The sequence below is a fragment of the Podarcis melisellensis genome (genome assembly GCF_964234715.1).
Source record: "Podarcis melisellensis genome assembly, chromosome: 3".
Classification (NCBI taxonomy): domain Eukaryota; kingdom Metazoa; phylum Chordata; class Lepidosauria; order Squamata; family Lacertidae; genus Podarcis; species Podarcis melisellensis.
In genome coordinates, this window is record NC_138530.1 from 47707624 (window position 1) to 47726343 (window position 18720).

General features: G+C 41.6%; 1 protein-coding gene across 2 annotated transcripts; it reads right to left on the minus strand.

Moving 5' to 3' along the window:
* Positions 1-3555: 3555 nt before the first annotated feature.
* ABCB10 (ATP binding cassette subfamily B member 10) lies at positions 3556-18396 on the minus strand. Of its 2 annotated transcripts, none has more exons than XM_081906849.1 (13): positions 17764-18396; positions 15574-15774; positions 14519-14721; positions 13815-13949; positions 12422-12568; positions 11043-11178; positions 10112-10207; positions 8713-8922; positions 8256-8335; positions 7792-7972; positions 6640-6683; positions 5661-5695; positions 3556-5029 (listed from the first exon to the last, which is right to left on the minus strand). In XM_081906849.1, the coding sequence occupies exons 1-13, from the start codon at positions 18128-18130 to the stop codon at positions 4768-4770; spliced, it is 2097 nt and encodes a 698-aa protein (XP_081762975.1). In that variant the 5' UTR covers positions 18131-18396; the 3' UTR covers positions 3556-4767. The 2 variants fall into 2 exon arrangements, with proteins under 2 accessions (XP_081762975.1, XP_081762976.1); XM_081906850.1 differs by lacking the exon at positions 17764-18396 and adding an exon at positions 17250-17719.
* Between the last annotated feature and the right edge of the window lie 324 nt (positions 18397-18720).

Consider the following 18720-nt stretch of genomic DNA (forward strand, 5'->3'; position numbering starts at 1 on the left):
TTATTTACGTATGGGAGAAAGCGGAGGGAGGAATCACGTGGGTAGTATGAAAAGCGTTTATTCGCGGGCGGGGACTCGAGAATATTTTTAAACGCCCGTTCTCTCAGTGCTGTGCTGATCACTTTATTTAAAAGTTTTATGCCCCACATCTTCATTCTAAGACTTAGGTTTGCATGGCAAGTAGCAAGGCAAATCAGAGGAATGTGGGTGCATTTAGCGGGTGGGGGTTGAAACGGGTAATTTTAAACTATTTTAGCATTTTTACTTGTGTATGTTTTATAGTTATGATTCCCCCCCCCCTTGATTTTACTGTATTTATTTTACAATCAAGCCTTGTACAGAATTTATTAAATAAATAAATAATAAGGAAAAGTTAAAAGATTGCAGAAGAGGGAAGACAAAGAATCAAGGAAGAAGGGGGGAAGAAAAGTTGGTGACTTAGAGAGAGGTAGCAGATTCACTCTAGAATAGCATTGTAAGGGCCTGTGCTAGTGCCTCTGTGTTTTCTTTTTAAAATAAAAGCACTCCTAATTTGACATTCTGGATAAAACTACAAATTATGGAAGACCTTGTGATGTTACCAAAAAAATTGGCATTTCTCTATTGGGTTCACTCCCGTGGCATGTTGTATCACATCCTGTACCTTGTAATGTCATAAACTGGGTTTGCTTAATGGAAGAAAGTTAAGTGATGTGGAGCTGGGGTGGAGCCACACAAATCTTTGGCAGCCCCTTGGAAATGTGTAGTTCAGCCCTGAGAGGAGGATATAAATAAGCAATAAAAATAATGATCCAAAAATGCATGGTATCATTAAAAAGAAAGGTAAGTTACATAAAACCACAGCTCATGGTTTATCAATGTATTTTAATCCATAATAGAAAATATTACTGACAAGCAGATAGTGTTGAAAATATCAAAGAATGTAGAAAAAAACTTTTTTTTACTTGAAGTCAGGTATACAGAAGATAGACAAACATGTTTTAGACTCTAAACTGTCAAATGCTTTACTTAATTATAAAACTGTTACATCCAGAGACCCCTGAATTACAGATAGTAATAGCTATATAGTTGTTTGCAGTTCTAGGAGGCTGTGCTCTTGTGCTCCATTGTTAAAACTTGCATGAAATGAACTTCAAAGTTACAAAGCTAGTAAGCAACATCATACAATGCACGCTACTCCTAAGGACATTTGAAGGTAAACCATTTAGAAGTTGGTGTAGTCATTATGAAACATTGCAGCAGCCTATGTACAATAGCTTGTCATTTAGATCCCCCCCGATTTCAAATATAGTAATAATAGTAAGATTTTGTAATAATTTATAGTTTGCTGATTTGAAATTGACAGCATTATTCGCTCCTTGCAGTATATCAATTTGTGAGAATTAATTGCTATTTATATGCCAATGTAGTAAAGACACTGTGAGACTTCTATGTTGTCCTAATAAGCACTGTTGGATTTTATAGTGTTATTTGCAAACTGCAATATAAAATCATCTCAAGAACTCAAATACAGAAAAAGGTCAGGGCTTGTCTCAGAGATACCGTGCAAATGCATGTTATGTGAAGTACTTTGATCAATATGTATCCATGTTCAAAAGCAGATAACCATGGCTTCTAAATATGGTTTGATTTCCCCATTCCTTTCACATAGGCCAAAATGCTTCTAGGTCATCTCATTTTCCTATTACAGACAGTAGAAAGCACTGTACGTTTGTACAGTACATACATGTGAAAAACTATTAGACAGGCACACACTGCTGTAGATGACAATCCCAACTAATGGGTTATAACAAAATTAACCCACAGCAAGTGTGTGGCACAGGCCCTGGAGAAGGCACCACAAGTGCTCTTCTGAGGGAATAATGTTTCCAATAAAGCTGCATAAGGTGCAAAAATATATGGAGATGGAAACTTTTATAGGTGCTGAGCTAGTCCTGGGTGCCCTTCATTATCTCCCCTACCATGTCTGTTCCCAACATGGAAATGAAATGCCATCTGTTTAATATAGAAAGAGGACTTTTAGATTTTCAACTTGCTTTGTTCATATGTACAGTTCTGAGAGGTCCACCTCGGATGAAGGAAGAAAATGGACTGAGTGAGGACATGAAGTAGCTGCATAGTTCTCAACTCTGAACATTTCCTGCCTTGGACACTAGGTGACAATGAACTCATGTGATGACTGGACATCCATCTAAATCAGTGGTCGGTAAACTTTTCCAGCAGGGGGCCAATCCACTGTCCCTCAGAACTTGTGGGGGGCCGAACTATATTTATTTTTTTGGGGGGGATTAATGAATTCTTATGCCCCACAAATGACCCAGAGATGCATTTTAAATAAAAGCACACATTCTACTCATGTAAAAACACCAGGCAGGCCCCACACATAACCCAGAGATGCATTTTAAATAAAAGAACACATTCTACTCATATAAAAACATGCTGATTCCCAGACCGTCTGTGGGCTGGATTTAGAAGGCGATTGGGCCTGATCCAGCCCCTGGGCCTTAGTTTGCCTACCCATGATCTAAATCACCTTTCAGGTGAGACCAACAATTTGGTTCCCATAAGATTTTTTGAAACAAACAAGACAATTCCTATGAAAAAGAAGCAAACCATTACTGTAGTATCAGTAAGAATGGGGACAATATTTGGCATGAAAGCTGGACACAGAGCTCACATATCAGCAGTTAAAAGAGAAGCATTAAATCCATGAGAAATTATTGAAAAACTTCCCTGTTGTCACGTTACAGATGTATGTTACGAAATGCTCTAACAAGAATAAATAAATCTCTCATCTTGAAGAAGCTTTAAAATACTGTGTAGCTGATCAGAAAGGCAGCAGTTCCAAATACATTTACTTACAAGCTATTCTACAAAGCTGCAGTGGAATTCACTTTCAGTATTACGTAGAACTTTGTCAAAGGCTCTTACATTAGACTAAAGGTTTGTTTAAAATGCTCCTTTTCAAAAGTTGAAATATGCAGCAATGCATTAAGTTCTAAACCAAGAAGTGAGTTAACTGACAGTTCAATTATGTTTCACCAGTGTGTGATGTATACAGTTTTATGTAATCTGATAAAATTTGCAAAGTTAGAAAAAGGACTGTTTACTAATATTTTAATAATGTTGTTGTTTAGTCATTTAATCGTGTCCGACTCTTTGTGACTCCATGGACCAGAGCACGCCAGGCACTCCTGTCTATTTTAATAATAAAAATCAAAGAAGTCAAATCCTATGCTTTTGTTTATTTTTTTGTAGTTTTTAGAATGCATAGTATTATTAATTTTGTTCTCTTTACTTTGACAATCTAAGGCTGCAAGCCTAATCCCATTTACCTGGGAATAAGCCCCATGGAATTCAATAAGGTTTACAACCGAGTAAATATAGTTTTCCTCATGAAAGTTTCCAATATTTAACACACACCTAAGCATAAACATGTTTGCTAAGTTATACCCATTTTATATTTCATAACATATTTCCAGTTTTGATTCAATATAACAGATGGTGGGTAACAGTAAAGTAGCTATGACTGCAATCCCATGCACAGTAAACTGGTTTTATTTATTTATACAGTTTTATTCTGTGTGACTTAAACATATCTTTATAAACATATGAACAAATGAAGCTGCCTTATATGAAATGAGCCTACATTAAGATACTTTTGGGCCAAGTGAATACTCTTCCCACCCCGGACTTTTTTGGTGCCAGGTGAATGCTTCCCTGCCCTGGACTATTTTGAATGTTTTTTTTTATGGGGGTGGGGCACTTTGGAACAGATAATGTACACTGGGTTTTAAATGCGGCTTGTTCTGCTTTTTAAGCAAGTGACAGAATGATTTTTAGAGTGCAATCCTAAAGTGGAGAGATTACAAAGGCAGTTTAAATTGTCATCCAATGTCCTGTTGGCATCAGGACAGAACTGAAGACAGAGGCTAATCAGTTACTAGCCTCAGGATTTAATTAAAAAAATATTATCCAATTGGGAAGAGTGAAAGTTTTAGATACACTCAAGAACATGTCTAAATCCTGTCAGTAGGGCAAATATTCTAAAAAAACCAAAAACAAACACTTGAACAGGTTAGGATAGAATTTCTGCCTTCCCCATTTTGTTGGGCTTTTGACCCCTATCAGTTCTAGCCAGGATGACCAATGGCTAGGGATGACAGGAATTTTAGTCCAACAACATGTGGAAAGCCACAATTCCCCCATCTCTGTCATAGGTTTCTGTCTTCCAGCCCAAGTAGTAGCAGCTTTTCTATGATTCCCCCTTCAGCTTCCTGTGCTACATCTTATACTGTACCAGAGGGTTCTCCAACTCCCCGGAACAAATTTGGAGGATGCATGGGTCAATGGTGGGAACAGGGAACTGGTGAAACTTTTCCTATGCTCCGATCCACTTTGTTCAATGAATGGATCTCTGTTTCCAACCCCATAACTTTAAAAAAATTCAGAACTAAATGTTGTTTTAATTTCCAACAATGGAAAAATCTGTGTGCTGCCATAACTTAAAAGCAATGAACATCCATATGATAGTCATCAATCAAAATACAAAGAATTTACAACCTGAAAACAGCTCAGTATTGGGTATCTTCAGAATATAGTTAGTAGTTCTGAATAAAAAGTTTAGCACAATCAAGTTTTAAAATATTTGAAACGCGCTGAAAAAATATATATAACATTTATTGTACATAAACTGAAACATAATTTAAAATTCTTGGAAATGTGATACATTTCGATACTCTCATAATTTTAAAAAATATTTTTCTTTCAGGATTTCACATTTAATGCAAAACTTTCAGGAGCCTGGATAAAAGACTGTTTCTTCATTAGTTTGCTGAAAAGTCCATCTGGGTTTGCAAGCAGTGTTTCATGCTTTCCACACTCAATAATTCTACCTTGGTCAAGAACTGCAACAGAATTAGCATTCTGAATGGTGGACAGACGATGAGCAATAATGAGGACAGTTCTCCCTTCCATGAGCCGATCCAGTGCTTCTTGGACAAGATATTCATTTTCAGCATCCAAAGCACTAATTCAGGAATAGATTGAAGGAAAAAGATGTGATATATTCCCCCACTACACTCTGAGAGCTATTACTTTAGTACAGACTAGTTGTCTAACCAGCTTGCTTTCATTTCATTTAAAAATCTGCCACAAATACACTTAAAATATTGTTATTTCACAAAGTCCACATTCTGTGGACAAAATATCCCATTATTTATTGGAAAAGATAATCTTAACCCATTTTGTCTTCAGCAACACAAAGCACCTTTTGACAGATCAGTTCCTACTGAAATTTAATTGTGTTCATTTTTAATCAAATTTATTTTTAATCAAGTTTCAAAATGCAAGGAGCACATCCGAATGGGAGCTTCCCAGTAGGAGAGAAGGAAGTGTCCCAGAAAGAAAGACAGCTCCTCTCATTGTACAAATGAGCACAGCTTATCCTGCGCTGATTTTTGTTATCTCCTGGTCTGGACTTGCTGAAGCATTCCACAGAGGTGGTCAGAAACTGTTGGAAACATCAAGTCATAGTTCCTTCCAAACTGCTTTGAGGAAAAATACATGGCCTGCTCTGGCATAAGGTGAGTAGTATAGAAGTATTAAAAGGTCAGTAGTAGAGAAGAAATGATCACTTCTGGGGGAAATGTTTTACTTACCTTGTTGCTTCATCAAGAAGAAGAATTTTTGGATTCTACAGAACAAAATGAACTTGGTTTTACTTTGACAGTTTTTTTAGTTGAAGGTTGCATTAATGTACATACAATGGAAAAATAACTGGAACATTAGGGAGAATACTTCAGATCTCTCTTCCTCTATACAAGTGGAAAGCAACTATGAAGTCACCTTTATTAACAATGAACTTATCACTGGTTTCTGGTGGAATTGCTACATAAGCATAGATATGAAGCAGCTAAGTTTGCTGCTCCAATTACACGAAGAATATATGGAAGAAGCAAACACATTCAGAAGAGCAGCATGCCAATGTCATTCTATGCAAAAATTTGAAATTCCTTGGAGAGCTGACATAAACAATACATATTTACGTAGAAGGATGAACTGGAGTAAACATGGTAGCTTTTAATATGCACCACTAGATTATTAAGATTCCTCTAAAGCACAATTGCAAAAATGGCAATGTATTAGTACTCAGTACTAAAACAACAAAAATGTTTTATCACATACTAGGAAAAAAAGATTCTGCTATAAAAGTCCTTTCCTCAAACTTTTTTTTATTTTTATGTAGAGACTGGAGTTTGTATCTAACTAAATTAAGAGCTATTACCAACAAACAGAAGGCATTTTACATTATTCTAAAGTAACCTGCAAGCTAACCCTCTTAAAGTGCTAAGCAAAGGTACTACACCTTTGACACCTTAATCAAAATTACTACCTTCCCAGAGCAAAAATGTTGCTCCTGGAAGAGCAATTTATTCCAGACAAACCTGTAGAGCAGGTTTCAGATGGAAAAGTAGCACCGGACAATTTGACTCTATAGTAAGCATCATATAATTCCACAACTGTAACACATTTCCTATTCCTACTACCTCAGTTAAGAAAAGTCTATTTGACACATGTTTTCGCTTGTTCTTCTTTCAAGATATGGATATGAGAAAAGCCAATTGGTTTCTGTCTTACCTTGAGAAGAGCTCGAGCAATTGCAATCCGTTGCTTCTGCCCACCTGTTAAAAAATGTAACATTAAAATATTTTTTTTTCTGTTTTTTCTCTTTATGAAAATTCTTAATTAAACGCAGGAGGATTAATTGCTCTCCACTGATTCTGCAAGAAGAACTACATTTTAAAGTTTTCCAGCGGAGTAGCTGTATGAGTGAGTTGCAGCAAAAACAACAGTCTTGTGACACCTTAGAGCAGGGGTTAGCAAACTTTTTTAGCAGGGGGTCGGTCCACTGTCCCTCAGACCTTGTGTGTGTGTTTGTGGGTCAGGCTATTTTGAAGGGGGGGAATGAATGAATTCCTATGCCCCACAAATAACCCAGAGATGCATTTTAAATAAAAGCACACATTCTACTCATGTAAAAACACGCTGATTCCCGGACCATCCTCGGGCCGGATTTAGAAGGCGATTGTGCCAGATCCGGCTCTTGGGCCTTAGGTTGCCTACCCATGCCTTAGAGCAGTGGTGGCCAAACTTGGCCCTCCAGCTGTTTTGGGACTACAATTCCCATCATCCCTAACCACTGGTCCTGTTAGCTAGGGATGATGGGAGTTGTAGTTCCAAAACAGCTGGAGGGCCAAGTTTGGCCATCATTGCCTTAGAGATTAACAAATTTATAAAAGCCTAAGTTTTGGGGACTAGGGTTCACTTCATCATTTAATGTAAGTGAATCGTAGAATCATAGAGTTGGAAGGGACCCTGAGGATCATCTAGTCCAACCCCCTGCATTGCAGGAATATACAGCTGTCCTTTAAGGGGACTGAACCTGCAACCTTGGCATTATCAGCACTATGCTCTAACCAGCTAAGCTATCCTGCTATAATAATAATTTATTCCTTTGTTTATAATATAGTGCTATTCTAAGTTGCAGGTTGGATAAAGGGAGGTTTGTAAACCGTCAGGTCAGAGAGAAATAGAATGTGTAAAGTACAGACAGTGGCCTGGTTTGTCACGCTAAGCCAAATTATCAGTCAGTGCAAATGTGTAAGCGTGTGGACCCATGGAGAGGAGATCATGGCCTCTTTGCTCCTCCCTGGGATATTAACAAAATTAAAATTATATTTTAAAAGCACATATATTACACAATGCATTTTGAAAAGTTCGAAGTCATACCTGAAAGAAGAACACCTTTCTCCCCCACTAACGTGTGGAATCCGTTTGGAAAGTTTTGGATAAAACTAGCAGCATTTGCTATCTCAGCAACTCTCTCAATTTCTTCAGTAGTTACTGTAGAAGGGTCCTCTGCACCATAGGCAATGTTTTCAGCAATAGAGCATGAGAAAAGAACTGGTTCCTAACGTGTAAAATATAACATTATTATATGAGATATTTTTTTTAATATCCGAAGTCTTAATATTTCCTACCAATTGCAGTGGTTAAACATTTTGTACAGCAGTGGATCTATTCGCTCTATAGGAATATAGAAGGAAGTATTCCTATATTCCATAGTAATACAGAAGAAAGTTCTCAAACTTTTGTCCAAAGCTTCGAATGGAGCATTGCAATAAGAATATTCCTTTCACAAGGAGTGCAAGAATTAAGATAAATATACAAAGAATCAGTGCTTCTCTTCTTACCTGACTTACTGTTCCGATTCTATTCCTGAACCAGAGTGGATTTAACTGACGAACATCAACACCATCAACAGTGATGCTTCCTTGAACAAGAGAAGGTTGTTAGATAATATTCTAGGAACAGAGGGAGAAATAGGAGGCTCAGGAGAATGAGAAATAATAGCAGAGAGAATGCTTAAGTGCCACAGAAGTGAAGTGCCACAGAGGTTACTATATGCATGGTCTTCTTGGCAATTGTATCGTGACTGGAACTGTCTCTTCCTGTCACCTACTAAAATCACATTTATTTGCCTATGCTTTGGAAGTCTTGGATAAGGTTGCTCTGGATCTTAATAATTTGTAATAGTCTGAAGACCCAGGAGGCCGCCACCTTGCTGAAGCAAAGCAAACTCTGCACATTGTATTCTGAATGCAAAACTGCATCCACACAATTGCTGACCTAGTACACCCTCATTCTTACCTGAGATTGGATCATAAAGCCTTAGCAGGAGAGAGACAACAGTCGATTTGCCAGAGCCACTTGGGCCGACCAATGCCATCACAGAGCCCGATGGGATGCTAAGGGTAAAGTCCTGAAAAACCAATGCTTCTGGACGAGCTGGATATGCAAACTGGATATTTCTGAACTCCAGAGCACCTTTGAAAGCATCCTGGTTTAATACCATTCCCTCTAAAAAAAAAAATTAAAATTGCAGTAATATAAACACATTTATGACAGAAGAGGAACCCAAAATTTGTCCAAGTAAGATGCAGCTATGTGCATTACATTCAGTCGCGCCATCAAAAAAATCAAAATAAGGGGCACAGGTTATCTACTGTGATTCTTCAGAGTTCTACAGATCTGCTCATTTTTAAATGTTATCTATAAGGCAACCTGGACCAGTCTGATCAGAGGAATTGGGCACAAGCCTTAGCTGTGTTATTTCTGGGAATTAAGTACCTTAGCATTTGCACATTCTGAAAATCCCCAGTGGCTTATTCTGCTTATGGCCTAGCTGGACTAGGTAGTTATTCCCACTTTCTCTGAAGGGAATAGCAGCACCAATAGCAGCACCAAAGACAGAGAATGGGTCACACAATAGGAACAGAAGACCTGGGCTGATATGCTTGGTTCATTCTCATATATTTGGAGGGATGAGAGACAATACAGGCATGGGTGGGGAAAATGCCTTCAAATTTCATGTGTGGGGGGGCTTCCCTTACTATATACACGACATAGCTAAGGATTTTCTGTTTTTTTACCTTTTTGAAAAGGATCTCACTGATCACAGTTGGCAAGACTTTTGCATGTTTTCCTATAGCATATCCTCTTCCCATCTGTGCCAGATCCCTATGGAAACACATAGTGTTGTTTCTATAGGGATGTGGCACAGGCAGGAAGAGAAAACATGGCTAGAAAATTTAGGAGTTTTGCAGGCTGCAGTCAGAAGCCAGTAAGGCTTTTTTTTAAAGTGTGAAACACAGAAGACAAACCACAGACACCTTGTCTTAGAGTAAGGAAAACACACACATATTAATACATTTGCAGGAATTGCTCTTGCCTCTCCCTGAAAGCAACTGAAAACCCACCCTTTTTTTAGAGGTGGGGTTCAAATAGCTCCGAAAAAATGTGGAGGGAATTTCAGCCCCCCACTAAATGGAACAAACAGACCAAGGGAAAAAGGAGCATACAGAGTCAGGCTAGAGGTAATCAGCAACATCCCTGGGCAAGTCACAGAATTATAGAGTTGCAAGAGACCCGCGGGTCATCTATATATATGCCTGAAAACCAGCCTTGATGGGAACTTCAGCTGTAAGATGGTGTTCTGGGTTAGAGAGCTCACACCACAGCTTAAACATTTATGAAACAGAGAACCTACCATTAAAAGGAAGTTGTGGCTTTCGATCCATAAGTTCCCACAGACGCCCTCCTGCACCTAATCCTTTCATAAGCTCAGAATAGAAAGAGCTTAAACCTAAACAAGAAAAAGTATTGTTATGTACAAACAGGAACATGTAGGACAGGTAGTTTGTCTTGAAATAGAGTGGCATAACATCCATGCCTAAATCCTTATTCTAACTGCTTCATGGCTGCTCAGCCTGAAAAACAAGTTTTGCATGTTTGACAGAATAAACTCTGCCAACCTGCTTCTAAACAGGAGATTTTAAATAGCTAGCATGTACAGTACACTTAAATAAATTAAAATCTTAAGACTAGGGTGTTTTTGGCAGAGAGCAGTCATTCTGCAAGGGCACTGCCTTTCCCTGTCTTTTGAATATGGTACACCAGCACTGGAAAACTATTTTTTCCTTTTAAGTAAAGTATACTTTAAAGAATACTTTAAAGGACTTGTCAAAAGAATCACCCTGCTGGATCAGGCCGAGCATCCATCTAGCAGGACGTGAGAGCAATTCTTGCTATTCCCCAACAGTTGGTGTTTCGTAACTTACTCTGTCTGATCATGGAGGTTGCATAGAGTTAACATGACTAGTAGTCCTTGACAGACACATTCTCCATGGATTTGTTTCAACTGGTGGCCATCACTATGTTTTGTGGCAGCAAAATTTGATAAATTACTTGTGTGTTATGGAAATAAGTGCTTTCCTTTGTCTTTCTTGAATGTCCTGCCAATAAGTTCCATTGGATAACCCCAAGTTCTGGTATGGTGAGGGATAAACACTATTCTTTACCCACTTCCTTAACACCATGAATGATTTTATAAACACTTATCATGTCTCTCCTTCTAAACTGAAGCTTGCCTATAATATTTCTAACTCATTATTTTTAAGCATATATTTTATGATCCATACCTCCAATGCTTATGCCAACCCAGAAGGCGTACATTAAGAAAGAAGACAGTTCACCAATAGTCATGTGGGCACTGCCCATCAGTAATCCTCCTTTGTACAGAACAGAGAGCACAATCAAATTCCCAGATAGCCCAGTCTGAAAAAGAAAAAGTAACGTATCTTCCAAGATAATCCAAACCTTCATAGCAGCATCTTCTAAAATTCTCTCATGTTTGAGAACATATATCTAAAATCTTAAAATAAAGTCATTTACTGTATTGGGGTGGGGAAGCATCCTCGGTACCCATATTGCCAAAATTAAAAAAGCGAAGACATAAATTCTTTCATCACATTCTTCTAAGAGAATCAACTGGACACACAACATTCAGTACAGCATTCAGTACATGAGGTCTATTACGTTTGGAGTGCATCTTTAGGACTGCAACTATTATCTTCAGTACTTCCAAACTTTTCAGAAGGTCTCCAAAGAAAGCCAAATAAATATTAACTTTGAGCCAAAGGAGCCCCTGCGCTCCCAGATGGCACTTCCACTCATGCAAAGGATTCCCTGTTTTCCCCCACTGCAGTGCTATGTCTATTCTTCTTGAAGTTGTCTGGACTTGTTGCAGGAAGAGTTTGGTGAGAAGGACCACGTATCAGTGGCAGAACATCTACCTTGCACAGAGAAGGTCCAACATGTCTCCTGACATGCCTCAGAAAAGCTCCTGCCTAAAATCCTGGAGCTGCTGCCAGTCAGTGTAGGAAGCACAGAGTTAGATGGACCAACTGTCTGGCTCACAAGGCAGCTTCTTATGATCCAATCCATTGCCTGCTCTACCCACCCTGGGACTACGTCTTCTCTTATCAGATAGGAAAACATAACCCATGTAAATGTCTTCAACCAATTTTCTTAGGAAATACTGTATATCTGTAGTCCCTGTTTACATTACACGAACAAGGAAGCTCATGACAGGCAGAAAGGTAGTTTAAAGGGGAAATGCTGCCATACTCATGCAGCATATATCCTGAATTTCCACTGAATGAGCTCTGATATCCACTCCCCCCCCCCCCCGGTTCCTATTAAAATCAGGGTAGATTGGAAATTCTCTAGAGCAGCTAGTGGCAGAGGTCTCCAAAAAGTGCCTTGGTCACAGTTAATGCTAACAAGGAAAGCTTCTGTAAACAGAACAGAACAAAACAAAAAAGTGACACATGGGCTGAGGTGCAACTCCCAGCTACACGTGCAAATAATTTTCTGCATGGGTGTTGTGATACGCTATTTACAGATAGAAAATCCGAGAATGAAGGTGCCTATATCAAAGTAGCAGTGTAAATATTCAAGAGAAACCCAGAGACATTACAGAAACATTGTGGATTCCTCACCTTCTTCATATACTTACTGCTCCAAAGAATCCTGCTCGAGCTAACGCTTCCTTTTTGGCTAACTGTAACACATGGTCAACTTTGCTCCTGTATTTCTCCATTTCTTTCAATTCTTGCCCAAAAGCTCGAACTGTTCTCAAATTTCCAATCCGTTCTTCTGCTAACTGCAGTTAACATTTAAAATATATAGAGCATTTAAAATATATAATCCAGGAGCCTTGAATTTCATGTGCCCCAACCAAAATAATAGTAAATGTGATCCCTCTAATTCTGTGGTTCCCAACATGAGCTACACGCCCCACAGGGGGGCAATTTGATTTTTAAGGGGGGGCAATTCAATAATTAGTTATTAACAGTGAATGGCCTTTTAGACTTCCTCCACATGAATAGAAATTCACTTTTTGAATAATAAGAATTATATGTCGGGGGGGGGGTGTCCACCAGGATTTTAGAGATGCTTAGGTGCGGCATGGCCAAAAAAAAGGTTGGGAACCATTGCTTTAATTGCTTTTAAGTACTAGACTAAGGTACTAGACATATGCCAGAAGCATTTAGCATGTGATACCATGGTTTAAAAAAGACATACCTGAACTTTTGCCCCTTTGTGTTCCTGTGTAAAAGGGAGCTGGAACATGATCTAAGGCTAAGCCCCAGTACCATATGGGGCTTGGGAAAAAGCACTGTAGCACAGGCCACAGAGGGCAGCTATACATTGGCCTAGTTCATATTAAGCTATAGTTTAAAATAGGTTAACAAGAACAAGTAGTGAGCTGCTGCCCCCTGCTCAATAGTGTCTGCTTTGCTCCTCCCCTGCTTCTGGCTTTGCCATCCCACAAGGGAAGCAAACCAGAGGCTGGTTTTGCATTATGTGTGAACCAGCACTGATAAGTTTCTCCCCAAACAAGCCACAGGTATAGGTGTCAAATGAGCCAAGCAGGCACTACTGAGCAGTATTTACCAGCATGCTGCTTGTTTTTATTAAGCCATCCTTTATTTTCAACTATAGTTTAACATGGCATCTGAAACAGGCCAACAACACAAGCTCAGTGCAGATCCAGCCACACAAAATGTTGATGCAGGCCTTCATTTGCTTAACCTCGTTGTTACGAGGCAATATACACAAACCCTACCATGACACCTACAAAGAAACGTTACATAGAAAACTGTGGTATACCATAATAAGAAAAAAGACTTCACTCTCAGTTAAAAAGGGGAATAGAAAGCTTGCAACATCCCTGTTGCTTCATCTTCCACAATCCATGCCTGATGTTACCTCATTTTCCTTAACTGAACCTTTATCAGGAGACAGCTGAAAATGAGTGGGAAATGTACTGAAAAATGGCAAAGTTCAGAGTGATATAACCTCAACACTAACTTTCAGTATTTTTATTTTAACATGTTGTAACTGACCTGTGTTGATTCTGCAAGGGAATCCTGTGTCATTCTAGTCAGTTTTCGTAAATATCTTCCGTAAATAACAGCCACAAAAGCCAGAGGTGGCACGACACTCAGAACAAATGTGGCAAGTTTGGGAGACACAAAAAACTAGAAGGAAAAGAAGTAACCTTGAATCAATATTTTAGTACAATTAAATAGACTGCTAGATCTATAAATTAAAGACATGTTAACACAATGAGATTTCCTTTGAACATTTTGCTCCCCCCATTTCACTGCACTCACTCTACTACAGCAACAGATGAATTACGGTATGTCCACTCCAAAAAGAAATATAGATTATTCACAAGCAAGATGGGGAACAACTGAAGGGAAATACTTCAATCCCTGCTGTTCAGGGATACATTTGGAGCCGTACTGAACTGTTATCACTCACTACAGGCAAATGACTCAAACCCGACCCAAGTTGCATGATCCATTTGCATCACAAGTCACAATAGAAGGTAGAATTACCTAACAAACAAACAAAAAATATCACCAGATATATTTAAAGGCATTCTTAGTACAGTGTATGTGTCCTGTATCAAACAAAACAGCTTCACAGGTGGACTCCTGATCTTTGCAACCTCATCCTAAACACACTGAGCCGGCAGAATACACACACACACAGAGACAGAGAAATAAACAGAGAGACAGAGAAAGAAACAAGAGGCACATACCATCATCCCAACTGCAACTGAAGCCTGAGCGCCAGCTCTTAGCCCATCAGAAAGGTTTTCGGTGACTGAACGACCCAAGAGTGCAGTGTCTGAAGATAAGCGATTAATCAGCTCTCCAGTTCTGGTTTTGTCAAAAAAAGCTACTTCTTGTTTCAAGAGAGAGGAAAACATTGTTGCTCTCAGCCGTTTCACAATTCTTTGTCCTAGGAGGGTCAAGAGGTATGACAATTCACTGAAAAGATTTCACATATAAAAAAACAAATTAGCAGCTTCACTAATTGCAAGTCATTTTGCAGCAGATCTTGTATAATGAGGAGAAAATGTGCTTGGACGGATTCGGGTGCTTGTGTGTGTGCATATAGGGAGAAGGGAGGATATGGGTTGTATTGTTTGCTATTGTTAAATATTTGGATCAAAAATGAATATTCAATTAGAAGATGAAGTAGTTTTTGCATAACTTAGGAAAAGAAGCTTATATTTAGGCAGGGAAAGGCAATTCATACTATTACAATGTTCTAAAGAAATTTAATTGTGCATTTCAGAGTACTGTACATTGTGAAAAGCAAAGGCAGTTCTACTGAAATCTCCAAAACCTATACTGTAGTTGGGTTGGGCAAAACCTTTACTGGCACCAACAGAAAGACCGTGGATTCATCAATGGCCCTGCTCTGCTTCCACCCTACAATGCCCTGTTTGGAGGCCTTACATTGGCTGCTTCCAAACCGCCAATCCTTGGGGCTGGCTTGGATGAACCCAGGGGAGAGAGACCTCCGACTGTTCCTAACTCCTTCCAGTGGAGGATAGCAGGTTTCCAGACTGGATGCTGTCCAACAGCTGTTTTCATACCCTGGAGCATATACATTTTCAGTTCTTATAATAGGAAAGGAACCCAGAGACCAAAGGGTGGGGAATCTGTGGCCCTCCAAATGTTTCTGGCTTACAACTCCCCCCAGCCCTAACCATTGGCTTTTAAATATGCAACTATTATTCTGGAGCTTCTTTCAGCCACTTGTTCCATTTACCAGAAGAGCATTTTAGGTATTCATTCCCATTACCTGCAATCTGCATGAGGTAGACACGGATTGCATTGGCAGCAGCACCACATAAAAATATTCCACTCAGCAAGGCACAGAGGTTGGTTAGGTTGTCAGCAAGTTCACCAGTGGGATTTGTGTAGATGACATCAATTACTTTCCCCAAGAAAAAAGGGGCAGACATTGTGATGACACTGGAAACTGTCAGAAAGCCAACAGCAGCTAGGGGAAAATATAAGCTGTTTAATAAATGGGAAAAAATGATGCAAGGATTATAAAGTTAACATTTTATAAAATACTTCAGCTTCTTATATTTTAGCAGTCTAACTGGAGAATTCAGACCAACTGCTCATCTAATCTAGCATCCTGTCCTCACAGTAGCCAACCAAATGCCTGTGGGAAACCTGAGCACAAGAGCCCTCCCATCTCCCGGAGTTTCCAGAAACTGGTACTCAGAAGCATTCTGTCCACAATAAACACGGATACTTTGTGAAATACTTATATGAGACATCAGCTTAACATCAGGTGCATTTCACAGGGCCTAATTTAAAGGGAATCTGTATGGCAGACATAAATTAAGATAAAGTCGCCTTTGAAAGGGTTTCCTCATAGTTAACCCTGATGGACCATAGCCAATCCAGGATAACATGTAACAACATGTCACTGCATGATATAATCACTCAGGCTACACAGTATTATGTTGCACCGACACTCACGGCCAGACTTTGGTAATATGGCACCCTGAGAAAGGACATTTTGCGCCCCCTCAGCTTTGAGTAAAGGTAAAGGGACCCCTGACCATTAGGTCCAGTCGTGACCGACTTGGGGGTTGTGGCGCTCATATTGCTTTATTGGCTGAGGGAGCCGGCGTACAGCTTCCAGGTCATGTAGCCAGCATGACTACGCCACTTCTGGCGAACCAGAGCAGCACACGGAAACGCCATTTACCTTCCCGCCGGAGCGGTACCTATTTATCTACTTGCACTTTGACGTGCTTTCAAACTGCTAGGTTGGCAGGAGCAGGGACGGAGCAACGGGAACTCAACCATCACGGGGATTCAAACTGCCGACCTTCTGATCAGCAAGTCCTAGGCTCTGTGGTTTAACCCACAGCGCCACCCACGTCCCCTAGCTTTGAGTAGGTACCCATATAAATATAGGTTGTTGTTGTTGCTATAGTTCCCCCTTGGCTTGGCACCCTGTGCTGGGGAACTGCCCGCACCACTCTAAATCCAGTGCTGCTCACACTGAAGGTGGGGAGAGGCAATACAATGTCGCTGCCTAGACAACAGGGCCGACATTCTCTGCCTTCCTACAGCATATTGCAGAGTACATTGCCCACTTGTGATGCATGGCAAAACTTCTGCATTGATCCAATTTTTGTAGCATGCACTTTTGCATCACCACTTGGAACAGAATATGGACACACAGAAGTATGTTCCACTAAAAGTAATGTAGTATTCAGATGTTCATCCCGTGGCACGCTATACTTTTAAAGCATCTTCAGAACACATTCTTTCCCTCAAGGAATACTGAGCACTGTAGTTTACCCCTCACAGAATTCCCCGCCTCCCTTTGCAAAGCGTCCCAAACTACAGCATCTGGAACCTTTGAGGAACAGACCGTGCTTTGCATGCGCTCTAAAGGCATCATGCGTATGCAGCCATGGTGGAAGAAAGAGAATGAGGACAGCTCACTGTTGTAGGATGGCCAGCTAATATAGAAGTGGATCGACCCAGCTTCCTGCATTTCTGGACTCTCCCTGGGTGCATGGCTAGAGGGGCTGTCACAATGCGCTCCTGCACATCAAAATTTACCACCACATCCTTATGGATGTGTCAGAAAGGGAAAGAGAACAAAACTGTAGGACCTGTGGAGTGGGGGAAGAAAGATTAAGCTCCAGAAGTCCGGCGTTTGGGAGAGATAAAAAGCTGCATAGAGTCAGTTCTTTATAGTGGGCATTTGTGGGGTGGAGCAAAGGTGCAACCAGGGGGTAGAAGAGAACGACCTCATGGGAGGGGGGAAAGCATTTTCTCAACTCTCAGCCATTTAGTGGGTGGAGGCGAATGAAGTGGGAGAAAAAGAGAAAACAGAGAGAAAAGCCAACGAAGCCTGGCAGGGCATGGTAGTAGCACGGCGCGCCCTTGGCTCCCCAGAGCCCTCCGGGAGGCGAGCAGGAAGACGTTCCCGGGGCGGCAGAGGAGGAGGTACCTGTCAGTCTCCAGCGCTCGGGATATGCCAAGGCCAGGAGCCTCTTGGCGTCCGAGACCTCGGCGGCGGGCCCGGCAGCCGGGGGCAGCGCGGCTCCCGAGGGGTCGCCCGCCTTCTTCCGCGAGGTCCCCGCCGAGGCCGCCCACGAGGACGCGGCGGAGCGGGGAGCCGAGCGCAGGGAGCCGAGCGAAGGAACAGCAGCGTCCCGCCACCTGCCCGCCGAGGGCGACGCGGCCCACCCGCCGCCGCCACCGGCCGCCGCCGCGCCTCTGAGAGGAGCCGGAGTCCAGGGCCAGCAGTGCAGGCGCCGGCGCCGCTGCTGGCGCCACAGCAGCAGCAGAGGGAGGCGGGGAAGCAAGCCTGCCATGGAGCAAATGGCCGGTGGCCGCGCGGAGGTGGCGGCTGCTTGCTGCTGCTGCTTCCTTGCTGCGGGAGAGAGCAAAGCAGCGCCTCCTCACAGGCTGCGCCGCCGGCGCTGCCCCATAGAGCGCGGCCCGCCTAAACGGGGCCCAGCCCGGCCCCTCCTGCTTCTGCTGGGCGCTGATAAGGCTCTCAGCTGAGGCGGCCTCCCACCATCCCCAGCCGGCAGAAGCGACCCGCCCGAGCGATCGGGGCGTCCGGCGGCGCCCTCTACCGCTCGCGGCCCGGACCAGGGCGTAGAGGCCGCTGCTAGTCCAGCCTGTGCCGCGAGGACAGGGAGCCTCCCTGAGAAGCCCGCCTCCCGCGCCCCACGATCACCACGCTGATAACGAAAGTGGGAAAACAACAACACCACACTATCACTCTGCCAGGTTTTCAGTTAAGGTTCCTGAAAGACGCTAAGTGGCTCACCCCCCCCCCCAAAGCTTGTTGGAACATGTGCAGGGTGCTGCTCTCCCCGGAACTACACTAAACCAGGTTTTGGACTTGTGGCTGCAAGCCTATGTACACTTGGAAGTGAGAGAGTCCAGGGAATAA